Source organism: Ranitomeya variabilis, chromosome 2 (genome assembly GCF_051348905.1).
Source record: "Ranitomeya variabilis isolate aRanVar5 chromosome 2, aRanVar5.hap1, whole genome shotgun sequence".
NCBI lineage: Eukaryota > Metazoa > Chordata > Amphibia > Anura > Dendrobatidae > Ranitomeya > Ranitomeya variabilis.
In genome coordinates this window covers 422,316,628-422,334,872 of record NC_135233.1, presented here as the reverse complement: position 1 = coordinate 422,334,872, position 18,245 = coordinate 422,316,628, and the positions used below count along the sequence as shown (strand labels likewise).

The following is an 18,245-nucleotide window of genomic DNA, read 5'->3' as shown; positions in this document are numbered from 1 at the left end:
GTCGGTAGTTTGGGGGATGCAGGGAGGTGTGTTTGGAGGGGTCGGTAGTTTGGGGGGATGCAGGGAGGTGTGTTTGGAGGGGTCGGTAGTTTGGGGGGATGCAGGGAGGTGTGTTTGGAGGGGTCGGTAGTTTGGGGGATGCAGGGAGATGTTTGGAGGAGTCGGTAGTTTGGGGGATGCAGGGAGGTGTGTTTATATGGTCGGTAGTTTGGGGGATGCAGGGAGGTGTGTTTGGAGGGGTCGGTAGTTTGGGGGATGCAGGGAGGTGTGTTTGGAGGGGTCGGTAGTTTGGTGGGATGCAGGGAGGTGTGTTTGGAGGGGTCGGTAGTTTGGGGGGATGCAGGGAGGTGTGTTTGGAGGGGTCGGTAGTTTGGGGGGATGCAGGGAGGTGTGTTTGGAGGGGTCGGTAGTTTGGGGGGATGCAGGGAGGTGTGTTTGGAGGGGTCGGTAGTTTGGGGGGATGCAAGGAGATGTTTGGAGGGGTCGGTAGTTTGGGGGGATGCAGGGAGGTGTGTTTGGAGGGGTCGGTAGTTTGGGGGGATGCAAGGAGATGTTTGGAGGGGTCGGTAGTTTGGGGGGATGCAGGGAGATGTTTGGAGGGGTCGGTAGTTTGGGGGGATGCAGGGAGGTGTGTTTGGAGGGGTCGGTAGTTTGAGGGGATGCAGGGAGGTGTGTTTGGAGGGGTCGGTAGTTTGGGGGGATGCAAGGAGATGTTTGGAGGGGTCGGTAGTTTGGGGGGATGCAGGGAGATGTTTGGAGGGGTCGGTAGTTTGGGGGGATGCAGGGAGGTGTGTTTGGAGGGGTCAGTAGTTTGGGGGGATGCAGGGAGATGTTTGGAGGGGTCGGTAGTTTGGGGGGATGCAGGGAGGTGTATTTGAAGGGGTCGGTAGTTTGGGGGGATGCAGGGAGATGTTTGGAGGGGTGGGTAGTTTGGGGGGATGCAAGGAGGTGTGTTTGGAGGGGTCGGTAGTTTGGGGGGATGCAAGGAGATGTTTGGAGGGGTCGGTAGTTTGGGGGGATGCAGGGAGGTGTGTTTGGAGGGGTCGGTAGTTTGGGGGGGATGCAGGGATGTGTGTTTGGAGGGGTCGGTAGTTTGGGGGGATGCAGGGAGGTGTGTTTGGAGGGGTCGGTAGTTTGGGGGGATGCAGGGAGGTGTGTTTGAAGGGGTCGGTAGTTTGGGGGGATGCAGGGAGGTGTGTTTGAAGGGTCGGTAGTTTGGGGGGATGCAGGGAGATGTTTGGAGGGGTCGGTAGTTTGGGGGGATGCAGGGAGGTGTGTTTGGGGGGATGCAGGGAGGTGTGTTTGTATGGTCGGTAGTTTGGGGGGATGCAGGGAGATGTTTGGGGGGGTCGGTAGTTTGGGGGGATGCAGGGAGATGTTTGGAGGGGTCGGTAGTTTGGGGGATGCAGGGAGGTGTGTTTGAAGGGGTCGTGTTATGGACTGGTAATTTAGGAGCGACATGCGACTAGCTCTGAGCAGGTGGTAACTATACAGACCGCAGTTCCTGATCTTAACACAACACTAGGAGTAGCCGTTGGATGTTCCTGTCACTCCCTGGACACCTCGTCACAGCCGGAGAACTAGCTACCCCTAAAGGTAGAAATAGGAAAGCTATCTTGCCTCAGAGAAAATCCCCAAAGGATAGGACAGCCCCCCACAAATAATGACTGTGAGAGGAGAAGGAAATGACATACTTAGTATGAAACAAGATTTAGCAAAGGAGGCCACTTCTAGCTAGATAGATATTACAGGAAAGAACACTGTGCGGGCAGTAATAAAAACTAGAAAAAGTCCACCGCAGAGATATGCAAAAATCTCCACACCTGACTAAAGGTGTGGAGGGCAAAATCTGCAGCCCAGAGCTTCCAGCTTAGCTGAATAGATCCATACTGATAAGCTGGACAAATGAGCAAAACATAGAATGTGCTGAACAATAAAGTCCACAACAAGTGGACTGCAAAAGGACAAGCAAGGACTTATCTTTGCTGAACTGGACAGAGTGTCAGGGAAATCCAAAAGAGCAGTGACTCCAAGCAGGAACAATTGACAACTGGCATTGATTGAGGGATAAGGCCAGACTAAAAAGCCGAGCCAGAAAGACGATCAGTGGAAGCAGCTGCTGATGCTAAATCCAAGAAGCAGCTATACCGCTCAAAACCACAGGAGGGAGCCCAAGAGCAGAATTCACAAAAGTGCTACTTACAACCACCGGAGGGAGCCCAAGAGTGGAATTCACAACAGGGTCGGTAGTTTGGGGGGATGCAGGGAGATGTTTGGAGGGGTCGGTAGTTTGGGGGGATGCAGGGAGGTGTGTTTGGGGGGGATGCAGGGAGGTGTGTTTGTATGGTCGGTAGTTTGGGGGGATGCAGGGAGATGTTTGGAGGGGTCGGTAGTTTGGGGGGATGCAGGGAGGTGTGTTTGTATGGTCGGTAGTTTGGGAGGATGCAGGGAGGTGTGTTTTGAGGGGTCGGTAGTTTGGGGGGATGCAGGGAGATGTTTGAAGGGGTCGGTAGTTTGGGGGGATGCAGGGAGGTGTGTTTGGAGGGGTCGGTAGTTTGGGGGATGCAGGGAGGTGTGTTTGTATGGTCGGTAGTTTGGGGGGATGCAGGGAGGTGTGTTTGGAGGGGTCGGTAGTTTGGGGGGATGCAGGGAGGTGTGTTTGGAGGGGTCGGTAGTTTGGGGGGATGCAGGGAGGTGTGTTTGAAGGGGTCGGTAGTTTGGGGGGATGCAGGGAGATGTTTGGAGGGGTCGGTAGTTTGGGGGGATGCAGGGAGGTGTGTTTGTATGGTCGGTAGTTTGGGGGGATGCAGGGAGGTGTGTTTGGAGGGGTCGGTAGTTTGGGGGGATGCAGGGAGGTGTGTTTGGAGGGGTCGGTAGTTTGGGGAGATGCAGGGAGGTGTGTTTGAAGGGGTCGGTAGTTTGGGGGGATGCAGGGAGATGTTTGGAGGGGTCGGTAGTTTGGGGGGATGCAGGGAGGTGTGTTTGGAGGGGTCGGTAGTTTGGGGGATGCAGGGAGGTGTGTTTGTATGGTCGGTAGTTTGGGGGGATGCAGGGAGGTGTGTTTGGAGGGGTCGGTAGTTTGGGGGGATGCAGGGAGGTGTGTTTGGAGGGGTCGGTAGTTTGGGGGGATGCAGGGAGGTGTGTTTGGAGGGGTCGGTAGTTTGGGGGATGCAGGGAGGTGTGTTTGGAGGGGTCGGTAGTTTGGGGGATGCAGGGAGGTGTGTTTGTAGGGGTCGGTAGTTTGGGGGGATGCAGGGAGGTGTGTTTGGAGGGGTCGGTAGTTTGGGGGGATACAGGGAGGTGTTTAAAGGGGTCGGTAGTTTGGGGGGATGCAGGGAGGTGTGTTTGTATGGTCGGTAGTTTGCGGGGATGCAGGGAGGTGTGTTTGGAGGGGTCGATAGTTTGGGGGGGGATGCAAGGAGATGTTTGGAGGGGTCGGTAGTTTGGGGGGATGCAGGGAGGTGTGTTTGTATGGTCGGTAGTTTGGGGGGATGCAGGGAGATGTTTGGAGGGGTCGGTAGTTTGGGGGGATGCAGGGAGGTGTGTTTGGAGGGGTCGGTAGTTTGGTGGGATGCAGGGAGGTGTTTTGTATGGTCGCTAGTTTGGGGGGATGCAGGGAGGTGTTTAGGGGGATGCAGGGAGGTGTGTTTGTATGGTCGGTAGTTTGGGGGATGCAGGGAGGTGTGTTTGTATGGTCGGTAGTTTGGGGGGATGCAGGGAGGTGTGTTTGGAGGGGTCGGTAGTTTGGGGGGATGCAGGGAGATGTTTGGAGGGGTCGGTAGTTTTGGAGGAATGCAGGGAGGTGTGTTTGGAGGGGTCAGTAGTTTGGGGGGATGCAGGGAGGTACATTTGAAGGGGCTTCTGCTGTACTGGTTCCCTGTCACTTCTTGTTTTCAGGCACATACAGAACATTGGAGAGATCAAGACTGATGTGGGGAAGGCGCGAGCCTGGGTCCGATTATCCATGGAGAAGAAACTTCTATCCAGACACTTAAAACAACTTCTCCATAATCATGAATTAACCAAGTACGTCCCCAGCGTCCTGTACCCCAGGTGTCTCCATTATGTGCGTCACACGTTATGTCCCCCCAGTGCCATGTCCCAGGGTTCTGTAGTGAGGACGTTCACACTTCTCTGATTCTCTGTTACTATTCAGCATTTTTAATGATATTTGAAAAACCTTTTGCTTTTTCTGTAGAAAATTGTACAAGCGCTATGCCTTCCTGCGATGTGATGATGAGAAGGAGCAATTCTTGTATCATCTCCTGTCCTTCAACGCCGTAGATTACTTCTGCTTCACCAATGTCTTCACAACGATAAGTAAGTACACGACCGACACTCTAAATGTAGAGACTGAATCTGCAGAAACTAAGAAATCACTGTGTACATACATTACATTACTGATCCTGAGTTACATCCTGTATTATACTCCAGGGCTGCACTCACTATTCTGCTGGTGCAGTCACTGTGTACATACATTGCATTACTGATCCTGAGTTACATCCTGTATTATACTCCAGAGCTGCACTCACTATTCTGCTGGTGCAGTCACTGTGTACATACATTACTGATCCTGAGTTACCTCCTGTATTATACCTCAGAGCTGCACTCACTATTCTGCTGGTGCAGTCACTGTGTACATACTGTACATTACATTACTGATCCTGAGTTACATCCTGCATTATACTCCAGAGCTGCACTCACTATTCTGCTGGTGCAGTCACTGTGTGCATACATTACATTACTGATCCTGAGTTACATCCTGTATTATACTCCAGAGCTGCACTCACTATTCTGCTGGTGCAGTCACTGTGTACATACCGTACATTACATTACTGATCCTGAGTTACATCCTGTATTATACTCCGGAGCTGCACTCACTATTCTGCTGGTGCAGTCACTGTACATACATTACATTACTGATCCTGAGTTACATCCTGTATTATACTCCAGAGCTGCACTCACTATTCTGTGTCAGACTGCATATCACAAGGGCAGATGCTGACCTCGGAGTGTATGCTAGGTGTCATGTGTCCGATCTCAGTACGTGATTGGGTTGTGCCTGCAAGGGTTAATCTATCTCCTCTCTCTCAGTCCAGCATTCAACCTCTGTCCTATGCTGTAATGGGAGCATAAATCACACGCCGGCCCAGGCCACACACCCGCTCATACACACTGCCACCACTCACCGAACACACGGGCAATGAGTCCCGGAAATATTCCTACTACTGTCTGCCAATCTCCAGGGTCACACACTTTAAGGCTATGGATTCTTTTAGAGTATACAAGGATCACACTTAAAGTTTTAAACTTTAATAGAAAAGGTACAGTGCTTACAATTAAAAGGGTATAAAAATATGGGAATAAAAAGTGACATGCAAATATGCAAAAACAGTGATAAATTTAAGGGATAAAACTTACAGAAATATCGAACTTTGCATTCTGATTCTCTGTCCCTGAGGGAGGGAGAAATATGGAATGGCTCACATCAGCTTCCCAGGCTGCCCCCACATGTGAACAGCTTTCTATGTATACAGGCCTAATTTATAGAGTCAACCTAGAGGTCAAATTTCTAGACTAGCCTCTCAGGTTAATATTATAATTTCTGGTTTGTGACTGGACCACGGCCGCTCCACCAATGAATATATTATTTTCTCTGAAACTCTTTGTGTAACGTTTCTCATATATAAATAGTGTCAGGCTGTAATTGACATCTCTCTTCAAAAGAGCTGAAGGTGTGAAACTTTTCCCCTTCCTGGTTCTTAGCGAGGCCCCCTGGCGAGATTGGAGACAGGAGACTGCCTTCTCAGGATAACATATGTTGTGACAAATGTTAAATTACTGCTAGTCACACATACATACCTATACATATTTCACTACACTAGGAGGTTCTTGCACTGAAGTCTGCAGCATTGTGGGTTCAGCTCTGTAGTATAATGCAGCTGCTCCTCGGTGATACGTGGTCTCGGTGGATGATTTGTCTCATGTTCTTCTCTCCTCAGTGATCCCTTATCACATCCTCATCATTCCCAGTAAGAAGCTCGGAGGCTCCATGTTCACTGCCAACCCCTGGATCTGTATCTCGGGGGAGATGGGCGAGACGGGCGTGCTGCAGGTTCACCGGAATATCCTGGAGATGACCTATGAGGTGCGTTGGATATTTGTGCCGCTGACCTTGCGGAGGGTGACGCTGGTATCTGGGCACTGTAAGCGGTTGCGCACGCTCGTCTCTGCAGAGTCTTGCTCATTGATGAATGCCTGGCCGCTGTGTCGCCCTCTTCCTCTGGCCGCTGTGTCGCCCTCTTCCTCTGGCCGCTGTGTCGCCCTCTTCCTCTGGCCGCTGTGTCGCCCTCTTCCTCTGGCCGCTGTGTCGCCCTCTTCCTCTGGCCGCTGTGTCGCCCTCTTCCTCCGGCCGCTGTGTCGCCCTCTTCCTCTGGCCGCTGTGTCGCCCTCTTCCTCTGGCCGCTGTGTCGCCCTCTTCCTCTGGCCGCTGTGTCGCCCTCCTCCTCTGGCCGCTGTGTCGCCCTCCTCCTCTGGCCGCTGTGTCGCCCTCCTCCTCTGGCCGCTGTGTCGCCCTCCTCCTCTGGCCGCTGTGTCGCCCTCCTCCTCTGGCCGCTGTGTCGCCCTCCTCCTCTGGCCGCTGTGTCGCCCTCCTCCTCTGGCCGCTGTGTCGCCCTCCTCCTCTGGCCGCTGTGTCGCCCTCCTCCTCTGGCCGCTGTGTCGCCCTCCTCCTCTGGCCGCTGTGTCGCCCTCCTCCTCTGGCCGCTGTGTCGCCCTCCTCCTCTGGCCGCTGTGTCGCCCTCCTCCTCTGGCCGCTGTGTCGCCCTCCTCCTCTGGCCGCTGTGTCGCCCTCTGCCCGTGGTGTCGCCCTCTGCCCGTGGTGTCGCCCTCTGCCCGCTGTCCTCTACCTTCCATATCACAGCGATGAAGTGACCCTACACCTCTTGTCTCCCCGCACAGTGCCAAAACCTGGGCAAGCTGACCACCGTGCAGATCGGACATGACAACTCGGGGCTGTACGCCAAGTGGCTGGTGGAGCACGTCATGGTCCGGAACGAGATCACCGGCCACGCATACAAGTGAGGGCCAGCGGCCAGTACTGCTCGCACGTTACCTTGTGCCTGGCACGTCCAGAGCTGCATTCTCTGCCTTATTGCTGCCCCCTGGATGTCAGCACTGAGAGGTGCAGCTGAGCGCTCGTCCTCGGACTCATCACTTTGTGGGAAATGTAATTTTTACTGTTGTGCGTATTGTAGACACTACATCGCCCACAATGCATTATCACACTAGACCAGCAGGGGCAGCAGAGAGATGCCAGCCTCTGCAGCCTTGACTCTATCAGAAAGCCTGCAGAATTTTGAATGCAGCTCTAGATGTGAGTAGAGTATAATCTAGCTAAAGAGCAGCCATTTTTTCTCTTCTAGCATTTTTTTTCTTTTTCCAGGTTCCCGTGCGGTCGGTGGTTGGGGAAAGGGATGGATGATGGGAGTCTGGAGAGGGTTCTGGTTGGAGATCTTCTGACGTCCACACCAGATACTGAAGAAAGACCCTGCCGGACGCCTCCTCTGCAGCACTCCCCGGGCATGATCCGGAGACTTGTGGCCATATCCCCCAATAGCAGACCCAGTAAGCACCCCTTATTATTAGAGCGCCCCCTGCTGGTGATGCCAATCTTTCTGCCCTCTGTTATTTTATGGTGCTCATCCATTGTCTTCCTTGTAGAACTGAACACGGGGCAGATCCAGGAGGCCATAGGAGAGGCAGTGAATGGCATCGTCAAGCATTTCCACAAGCCGGAGAAAGAGGTACGATGATTTGTGACGTCCCCCCGGTACTAACACGACATGGCTGATCGTGGGATGACGGGCGCCGGTATTTCTGCATTCCTGTCTTGTAGAGGGGCAGCCTGACGCTGTTGCTGTGCGGAGAGTGTGGTTTGGTTGCGGCGTTGGAGCAAGTTTTCCAGCACGGATTCAAGTCCCCGCGACTCTTTAAGAGCATCTTCATATGGGACTTTTTAGGTAGGGGCATGGTTGGGCTCCGGCAGGTTCGCATCTTTCCCGATGACTACTGACATCTGATTATGTTATCCGTAGAAAAAGCACAAGCACATTACGATGCGCTGGACATGAGTGACACGGCGGCGGGGGAGGACTGGCAGAAACGGGTCTGCAACTTCAGCCGCTTCATCACCGCCATAAACGGCACGCCCAGGAACATCGGCAAAGATGGAAAGTTCCAGATGTTTGTGTGTCTAGGGGCCCGGTGAGTGCACGCTTCCTTAAAGTACTAGTCATATGTTTGTAGTGAAGGTACACGTAGGCGGCCATAGCTCGGACTGCTCCCTTACCCGTGATGCAGCTGCGCTCCTCCGTGATGGTGCAGACACAGGAGCTGGGCGCAACATCATTACTTATTGGGGTCTACTGGGGCCAGATCTGCTATAATTGGGGTCATAAATAGTTTTTAATAACCCCTTTGATGCGATTACTGAATGTCATGGCCTTCTGGCTTTCCCCGGACTGAGCCCATTGTATCCTGCCAGATACATTAAAAACTGCAATGTTCTGAAGAAGGAAGTCTCCTAATAGCACTAGATAAGTTTGTAAAAAAAATTAAATTGCTGCTTTTTCTGATTATTCCACTTTCCTAAAAAAACTAAATAAGAGCTCAAGAAAATAATTTGCATCCTAAAAAGGAACCTACGATCCATCCCTCTTCTGACGAGCGAGGACACGTCTCTGCCCATGAAAAAGTAATGATTAAATGGCGCCTAGACGTCAACAATATGAAAACATTCGCTTTAATGCTGAACAGAGAGCCCCCGATGCATCAAGGGGGGGAAGAGTCTGACGCTCCTGATTTATTGAGGCGCTCACCTCTTAACCCCTTCCCGACCCATGACGCCACGTAGGCGTCATGAAAACCCGTGCCAATCCGACCCATGACGCCTATGTGGCGTCATGGAATGATCGCGTCCCTGCAGATCGGGTGAAAGGGTTAACTCCAATTTCACCCGATCTGCAGGGACAGGGGGAGTGGTACTTCAGCCCAGGGGGGGTGGCTTCACCCCCCCGTGGCTACGATCGCTCTGATTGGCAGTTTCACTTTCAACAGCCAATCAGAGCGATTTGTAATATTTCACCTGAAAAACTGGTGAAATATTACAATCCAGCCATGGCCGATGCTGCAATATCATCGGCCATGGCTGGAAACCCTGATGTGAGCCCCCCCCCACCCCACCGATCGCCCCCCCAAGCCACCGATCTGTCCCGTAGTCCCCTCCGTCCTGTGCTCCGCTCCCCCGTCCTCCTGACCGCTCCCCCCGTGCTCCTATGCCACCCCCCTGTGCTCCGATGCCCCCCCATGCCCCGATCTCCCCCCCTTATACTTACCGAGGCTCCCGGTGCCCGTCCGTCTTCTCCATGGGCGCCGCCATCTTCCAAAATGGCGGGCGCATGCGCATTGCGCCCGCCGAATCTGCCGGCCGGCAGATTCGTTACAAGTACATTTTGATCGCTGTGATAGGTTCTATCACAGCGATCAAAATAATAAATAAACCCCCCCCCCCTTTATCACCCCCATAGGTAGGGACAATAATAAAAAAAAAAGAAAATATTTTTTTTCTTTTTCCACTAGGGTTAGGGTTAGAACTAGGGTTAGGGTTAGAACTAGGGTTAGGGGTAGGGTTAGGGGTAGGGTTAGGGTTAGGGCATGTGCACACAGTGCGGATTTGGCTGCGGATCCGCAGCGGATTGGCCGCGGATCCGCAGCGGATTGGCCGCTGCGAATTCGTAGCAGTTTTCCATGAGGTTTACAGTACCATGTAAACCTATGGAAAACCAAATCCGCTGTGCCCATGGTGCGGAAAATTCCGTGCGGGAAAGCTGCGTTGTATTTTCCGCAGCATGTCAATTCTTTGTGTGAATTCCGCAGCGTTTTACACCTGTTCCTCAATAGGAATCCGCAGGTGAAATCCGCACAAAAAAACACTGGAAATCCGCTGTAAATCCGCAGGTAAAACGCAGTGCCTTTTACCTGCAGATTTTTCAAAAATCGTGCGGAAAAATCTCACACGCATCCGCAACATGGGCACATAGCCTTAGGGTTAGGGTTGGAATTAGAGTTAGGGTTGGAATTAGGGCTAGGGTTGGAAATAGGGTTAAGATTAGGCTTGTGGTTAGGGTTACGGATAGGGTTAGGGGTGTGTTGGGGTTACAGTTGTGGTTAGGGTTGGGATTAGGGTTAGGGTTGGGATTAGGGTTACGGCTGTGATTAGGGTTTCGGCTGTGTTGGGGTTAGGGTTGTGGTTAGGGGTGTGTTGGGGTTAGGGTTGTGATTAGGGTTATGGCTACAGTTGGGATTAGGGTTAGGGGTGTGTTGGGGTTAGCGTTGAAGTTAGAATTGAGGGGTTTCCACTGTTTAGGCACATCAGGGGTCTACAAACGTAACATGGCGCCACCATTGATTCCAGCCAATCTTGCGTTCAAAAAGTCAAATGGTGCTCCCTCCCTTCCAAGCCCCGACGTGCGCCCAAACAGTGGTTTACCCCCACATATGGGGTACCAGCGTACTCAGGACAAACTGGGCAACAACTATTGGGGTCCAATTTCTCCTGTTACCCTTGCAAAAATAAAAAATTACTTGCTAAAACATAATTTTTGAGGAAAGAACAATTATTTTTTATTTTCACGGCTCTGCATTATAAACTTCTGTGAAACACTTGGGGGTTGAAAGTGCTCACCACACATCTAGATAAGTTCCTTGGGGGGTCTAGTTTCCAAAATGGGGTCACTTGTGGGGTGTTTCTACTGTTTAGGCACATCAGGGGCTCTGCAAATGCAACATGACGCCCGCAGACCATTCCATCAAAGTCTGCATTTCAAATGTCACTACTTCCCTTCCGAGCCCTGACGTGCGCCCAAACAGTGGTTTACCCCCACATATGGGGTATCAGCATACTCAGGAGAAACTGGACAACAACTTTTGGGGTCAAATTTCTCGTGTTACCCTTGGGAAAATTAAAAAATTCTGGGCAAAAAAAATATTTTTGAGGAAAGGAAATACATTTATTATTTTCACGGCTCTGCATTATAAACTTCTGTGAAGCACTTGGGGGTTCAAAGTGCTCACCACACATCTAGATAAGTTCCCTTGGGGGTCTAGTTTCCAACATGGGGTCACTTGTGGGGAGTTCCTACTGTTTAGGCACATCAGGGGCTCTGCAAAAGCAACCTGACGCCCGCAGAGCATTCCCTCAAAGTCTGCATTTCAAAACGTCACTACTTCCTTTCTGAACCCCGACGTGTGCCAAAACATTGGTTTACCCCCACATATGGGGTATCAGCGTACTCAGGAGAAACTGGACAACAACTTTTGGCATCCAATTTCTCCTGTTACCCTTGGGAAAATAAAAAATTGTGGGCTAAAAAATAATTTTTGAGAAAAGAAAAATTATTTTTTATTTTCATGGCTCTGCGTTATAAACTTCTGTGAAGCACTTGGGAGTTCAAAGTGCTCACCACACATCTAGATTAGTTCCTTGGGAGGTCTAGTTTCCAAAATGGGGTCACTTGTGGGGGAGCTCCAATGTTTAGGCACACAAGGGCTCTCCAAACGCGACATGGTGTCCGCTAATGATTGGAGCTAATTTTCCATTAAAAAAGCCAAATGGCGTGCCTTCCCTTCCGAGCCCTGCCGTGCGCCCAAACAGTGGTTTACCCCCACATATGGGGTATCATCGTACTCAGGACAAACTGGACAACAACATTTGGGGTCCAATTTCTCCTATTACCCTTGGGAAAATAAAAAATTCCGGGCTAAAAATCATTTTTGAGGAAAGAAAAATTATTATTTTTTTTCACGGCTCTGCGTTATAAACTCCTGTGAAGCACCTGGGGGTTTTAAGTGCTCACTATGCTTCTAGATAAGTTCCTTGGGAGGTCTAGTTTCCAAAATGGGGTCACTTGTGGGGGAGCTCCAATGTTTAGGCACACAGGGGCTCTCCAAACGTGACATGGTGTCCGCTAGCGATGGAGATAATTTTTCATTCAAAAAGTCAAATGGCGCTCCTTCCCTTCCGAGCCTTACCATGTGCCCAAACAGTGGTTTACCCCCCCATGTGCGGTATCGGTGTACTCAGGAGAAATTGTCCAACAAATTTTAGGATCCATTTTATCCTGTTGCCCATGTGAAAATGAAAAAATTGAGGCTAAAAGAAATTTTGTGTGAAAAAAAAAGTACTTTTTCATTTTTACGGATCAATTTGTGAAGCACCTGAGGGTTTAAAGTGCTCACTATGCTTCTAGATAAGTTCCTTGGGGGGGTCTAGTTTCCAAAATGGGGTCACTTGTGGGGGAGCTCCAATGTTTAGGCACACGGGGGCTCTCCAAACGCGACATGGTGTCCGCTAAAGATTGGAGCCAATTTTTCATTCAAAAAGTCAAATGGCGCTCCTTTCCTTCCGAGCCCTGCCGTGCGCCCAAACAGTGGTTTACCCCCACATATGAGGTATCAGCGTACTCAGGACAAATTGGACAACATCGTTCGTGGTCCAGTTTCTCCTTTTACCCTTGGGAATATAAAAAAATTGTTGCTAAAAGATCATTTTTGTGACTAAAAAGTTAAATGTTCATTTTTTATTTCCATGTTGCTTCTGCTGCTGTGAAACACCTGAAGGGTTAATAAACTTCTTTAATGTGGTTTTGAGCACCTTGAGGGGTGCAGTTTTTAGAATGGTGTCACTTTTGGGTATTTTCAGCCATATAGAACCCTCAAAAAGACTTCAAATGTGAGGTGGTCCCTAAAAAAAAATGGTTTTGTAAATTTTGTTGTAAAAATGAGAAATCACTGGTCAAATTTTAACCCTTATAACTTCCTAGCAAAAAAAAAATTTGTTTCCAAAATTGTGCTGATGTAAAGTAGACATGTGGGAAATGTTATTTATTAACTATTTTGTGTCACATAACTCTCTGGTTTAACAGAATAAAAATTAAAAATTTTCGCCAATTTTCTGTTTTTTTCACAAATAAACTCAGAAATTATCGACCTAAATTTAACACTAACATGATGCCCAATATGTCACGAAAAAACAATCTCAGAATCGCTAGGATCCATTGAAGCGTTCCTGAGTTATTACCTCATAAAGGGACACTGGTCAGAATTGCAAAAAACGGCCAGGTCATTAAGGCCAAAATAGGCTGGGTCATGAAGGGGTTAAAGAATCAGGAGTGTCTCGTGCACCTCCGGCAGAAATATTACTCCAGTCGGTGACTGGGTTCAATCTCTGTCCTAAGGAACCACACAGCTCATCTAAGTCATGATGAGAGATCTGTGGAAGACAGAGGTTCACACCACTCACCGGATGTCTCGCCCCCATCCCGCCTCAGCTGTGCCCTTATAGGTAGGGGTGGGCCAAACCGGAGTGCAACTTTTCAAAGCAATTTACGCCATAAATCCGGAAAAAATTGGTGTGATGAATTGAGGCAGAAATCTCTAATTTTGGTTTTGCTGAAATTCTAACAACCTGCAGAATTATGTGGAGATGCCCCATAGTCCTTTGGATGGTGAATAATGGGGAGATGCCCCATAGTCCGTTGGATGGTGAATAATGGGGAGACGCCCAATAGTCCGTTGGATGGTGAATAATGGGGAGATGCCCCATAGTCCGTTGGATGGTGAATAATGTGGAGACGCCCAATAGTCCGTTGGATGGTGAATAATGGGGAGATGCCCCATAGTCCGTTGGATGGTGAATAATGGGGAGACGCCCAATAGTCCGTTGGATGGTGAATAATGGGGAGATGCCCCATAGTCCGTTGGATGGTGAATAATGTGGAGACGCCCAATAGTCCGTTGGATGGTGAATAATGGGGAGATGCCCCATAGTCCGTTGGATGGTGAATAATGTGGAGACGCCCAATAGTCCGTTGGATGGTGAATAATGGGGAGATGCCCCATAGTCCGTTGGATGGTGAATAATGGGGAGAACCCCGATAGTCCATTAGATGGTGAATAATGTGGAGATGCCCCATAGTCCGTTGGATGGTGAATAATGTGGAGATGCCCCATAGTCCGTTGGATGGTGAATAATGTGGAGACGCCCAATAGTCCGTTGGATGGTGAATAATGGGGAGATGCCCCATAGTCCGTTGGATGGTGAATAATGGGGAGAACCCCGATAGTCCATTAGATGGTGAATAATGTGGAGATGCCCCATAGTCCGTTGGATGGTGAATAATGTGGAGATGCCCCATAGTCCGTTGGATGGTGAATAATGTGGAGACGCCCAATAGTCCGTTGGATGGTGAATAATGGGGAGATGCCCCATAGTCCGTTGGATGGTGAATAATGTGGAGACGCCCAATAGTCCGTTGGATGGTGAATAATGGGGAGATGCCCCATAGTCCGTTGGATGGTGAATAATGGGGAGAACCCCGATAGTCCATTAGATGGTGAATAATGTGGAGATGCCCCATAGTCCGTTGGATGGTGAATAATGTGGAGATGCCCCATAGTCCGTTGGATGGTGAATAATGTGGAGACGCCCAATAGTCCGTTGGATGGTGAATAATGGGGAGATGCCCCATAGTCCGTTGGATGGTGAATAATGTGGAGATACTCCATAGTCCGTTGGATGGTGAATAATGTGGAGATGCCCCATAGTCCGTTGGATGGTGAATAATGTGGAGACGCCCAATAGTCCGTTGGTTGGTGAATAATGTGGAGACGCCCCATAGTCCGTTGGATGGTGAATAATGTGGAGACGCCCAATAGTCCGTTGGATGGTGAATAATGTGGAGATGCCCGATAGTCCGTTGGATGGTGAATAATGGGGAGAACCCCGATAGTCCATTAGATGGTGAATAATGTGGAGATGCCCCATAGTCCGTTGGATGGTGAATAATGGGGAGAACCCCGATAGTCCATTAGATGGTGAATAATGGGGAGAACCCCGATAGTCCATTAGATGGTGAATAATATGGAGATGCCCCATAGTCCGTTGGATGGTGAATAATGGGGAGAACCCCGATAATCCATTAGATGGTGAATAATGGGGAGAACCCCTATAGTCCATTAGATGGTGAATAATGTGGAGATGCCCCATAGTCCGTTGGATGGTGAATAATGTGGAGATGCCCAATAGTCAGTTGGATGGTGAATAATGGGGAGATGCCAGATAGTCCGTTAGATGGTGAATAATGGGGAGATGCCCAATAGTCCGTTAGATGGTGAATAATGGGGAGATGCCAGATAGTCCGTTAGATGGTGAATAATGGGGAGATGCCCGATAGTCAGTTGGATGGTGAATAATGGGGAGATGCCAGATAGTCTGTTAGATGGTGAATAATGGGGAGATGCCCAATAGTCCGTTGGATGGTGAATAATGGGGAGATGCCCGATAGTCAGTTGGATGGTGAATAATGGGGAGATGCCAGATAGTCCGTTAGATGGTGAATAATGGGGAGATGCCCGATAGTCCGTTGGATGGTGAATAATGGGGAGAACCCCTATAGTCCATTAGATGGTGAATAATGTGGAGATGCCCCATAGTCCGTTGGATGGTGAATAGTGGGGAGATGTCCAACAGTCAGTTGGATGGTGAATAATGGGGAGATGCCCAATAGTCCGTTGGATGGTGAATAATGGGGAGATGCCCAATAGTCAGTTGGATGGTGAATAATGGGGAGATGCCAGATAGTCCGTTAGATGGTGAATAATGGGGAGATGCCAGATAGTCCGTTAGATGGTGAATAATGGGGAGATGCCCGATAGTCAGTTGGATGGTGAATAATGGGGAGATGCCAGATAGTCCGTTAGATGGTGAATAATGGGGAGATGCCCAATAGTCCGTTGGATGGTGAATAATGGGGAGATGCCCGATAGTCCGTTAGATGGTGAATAATGGGGAGATGCCAGATAGTCCGTTAAATGGTGAATAATGGGGAGATGCCCGATAGTCAGTTGGATGGTGAATAATGGGGAGATGCCCCATAGTCCGTTGGATGGTGTCTCTTCTGAATATCTGCGTATTCTTGGCATTATTAACTATACTATTTAGTGCCAGGCTTTGCTGCCTACGCTGGAGAAGAGTCAAGTAAACATTTTAACATTGTGGGAAAGTTCAGAGTTTTGCAGATTCAGTGTGCGCCGTTTTGTGGGGACTCCGTCAGTGGGATGTAGACAGCATAGTGTGGTAACTGGTAGCCGTGACTGAGATACAAGACCTCAGCTTGCTGTAAGTGCAAGGGAATCTGTCTTGCTTATGTGCTGCTGGCAGAGCTGAATGGCTGGCTACAGAAATGCTGTGTGATGCCTGCGGACTGTGAAGGGAAGATCTTGGAGGCCTTTCCATTATATGATAATGAATCTGCTTTTGTCGTGTGCCTCGGCCGGTCATGTGTTGGGCTTCTGTATGAAGTCGGTCATGTATCATTTGTCAGTTGTGTATATAGCGATCTGTGTTCTTCTCATCTCTCTTTCTGCAGGGATCATCACTTGCACCACTGGATCGCCCTCCTGGCCGACTGCCCCATCATAGCACAGATGTATGAGGACATGGCGTTAATAAAGGACCACACCCTCGTCAACTCGCTAATCCGCGTCCTGCAGACGCTGCAAGAGTTCAATATCACCCTGGAGAGCTCTCTCATCAAAGGGATCACCATCTGAGGCCGATCCCAGCCACGTAGCCCAACCCCAGAGATCGACCACAACTGTGCACGGAGCGGCGCCCCTGATCTCCGCCGGCTGATGTATTAGAGTATCTCTATTTCTGTAAATGCTATAGACTCGTTACATCCTTTCATATGAGAGAGGTGTCGGTGAATATTGCACGGCTTATTGTCAAGCTGTCCTATTGACTTGCCATGGAGCCAGAGGTCGCAGGATCCGGGGAGAGTCGTCGCCATTTCTCCGTCTGTTACATTTTCCGGGCATTTGCTTTCTCGCTGCCTCGTCCTTTATTTGCTGTTACAGGACAGATAAAAGCAGATTCTATATTTTTAATTCTTCTTGTGCTCGGCCGCAGTGTTATGGAGTCGTGTGGGGTTTTCCTCGTCAGTATTACCTTGTGACATTCGGAGAGTGTTTATATATGGCGACATAAATGCACACATCGTGTGTTTTTTTTTTTTTATTATTATTATTATTATTATTGATATGCATTATTTTATTTATTTAACTCTTCATGTTCTCCTGACCGTGTCACTTACCCTCCCCCGGCATAGAGGGCACATGAAGACGGGGAGGGCATTCTCTTTTGGATCGCCCTCTTGCCGCCGGTGATCTGACATTTCCTTTATATTCTGTCTGAGATGAGTTATTTATGCTGCTTCGTGTTCCTCCGACATGCAATAATCAGGCGGCCGCACATCGTCTCTTGCCCTCACCTCCGGCCGTCCGCTTCTGGTGCAGGAGGCATTTTGCACAGATCAGGTTATAAAATAAAATAAATACATTTACACAATTGTCGCTTTCTGCGTTCTTTTATAGGATGGGTCAGGTGAGCAGACCAAGCTTCCGGATTCCCATTGTGGCCCCTCTACAGACCGGCACTAATTGGTATAACGAAGTCTTAGTTTGTGTCACAATCTTAAAATTCTCAGCACAGATTTCCATTTTTTTCCTTTGTAAAATAGGCAGATTGTGAGTGTGATTGTGGATTACCTGAATTCCAGAGGGACGAAATATTTCTTCATTTTAGCCTCATACCTATCAGACTTCTACTTCCACAGTGGTGTGTGGAAAAACACGGGCTTTTACTATAAGTGGCCACCAGAGGGCGAAGTGCACCAACTTCTCCACTTTTCTCATCATGGCCGAGTGACGGGAGCAGCAGGAAATACTGGGAGACATTTACTAATATGTTCCTGTCCGATATCAAGACGGGCAAGTCTGAAGATACATGATAAATTTGGCGCACCTTTACAGACTTCTGGTTAATTTTATGCCTCTTTGCAGCACATTTTTGCACCTAAGTTTTGGAGTAATGTCATTTTGTAAACCACGCCCCCTTGTCAACTAAAGTGTGACAAGATTTCCAGTTCCATCGTGCATTAGGTATAGTGGCCACTACTCTAGGAACCCAGTGTTCAATTTAATTTTCGGGGGATCGTTGAGTCCTATCAGTGGCCACCACCTAATGAGCCGAGTGCTGGAGGACACAGAGGCTCAGTCCCCTCCACCTAATGAGCCGAGTGCTGGAGGACACACACGCTCAGTCCCCTCCACCTAATGAGCCGAGT

The 18,245-nt window shown here is 49.5% G+C and overlaps 1 protein-coding gene across 3 annotated transcripts in view; it reads left to right on the top strand.

Annotated features, from left to right (window-relative positions):
* Positions 1-17,469, top strand: part of DENND5A (DENN domain containing 5A) — a 40,847-nt gene extending 23,378 nt beyond the window's left edge. For all 3 annotated transcript variants that reach the window (XM_077286642.1, XM_077286643.1, XM_077286644.1), the window contains 9 exons: positions 3,898-4,026; positions 4,199-4,320; positions 6,003-6,148; positions 6,961-7,079; positions 7,445-7,626; positions 7,723-7,805; positions 7,898-8,021; positions 8,097-8,265; positions 16,488-17,469. In XM_077286642.1, the coding sequence (XP_077142757.1) occupies positions 3,898-4,026; positions 4,199-4,320; positions 6,003-6,148; positions 6,961-7,079; positions 7,445-7,626; positions 7,723-7,805; positions 7,898-8,021; positions 8,097-8,265; positions 16,488-16,671 (1,258 nt within the window). In that variant the 3' untranslated portion in view covers positions 16,672-17,469. The remainder of the gene's footprint in view (positions 1-3,897; positions 4,027-4,198; positions 4,321-6,002; positions 6,149-6,960; positions 7,080-7,444; positions 7,627-7,722; positions 7,806-7,897; positions 8,022-8,096; positions 8,266-16,487) is intronic.
* The last annotated feature ends 776 nt before the right edge of the window (positions 17,470-18,245 follow it).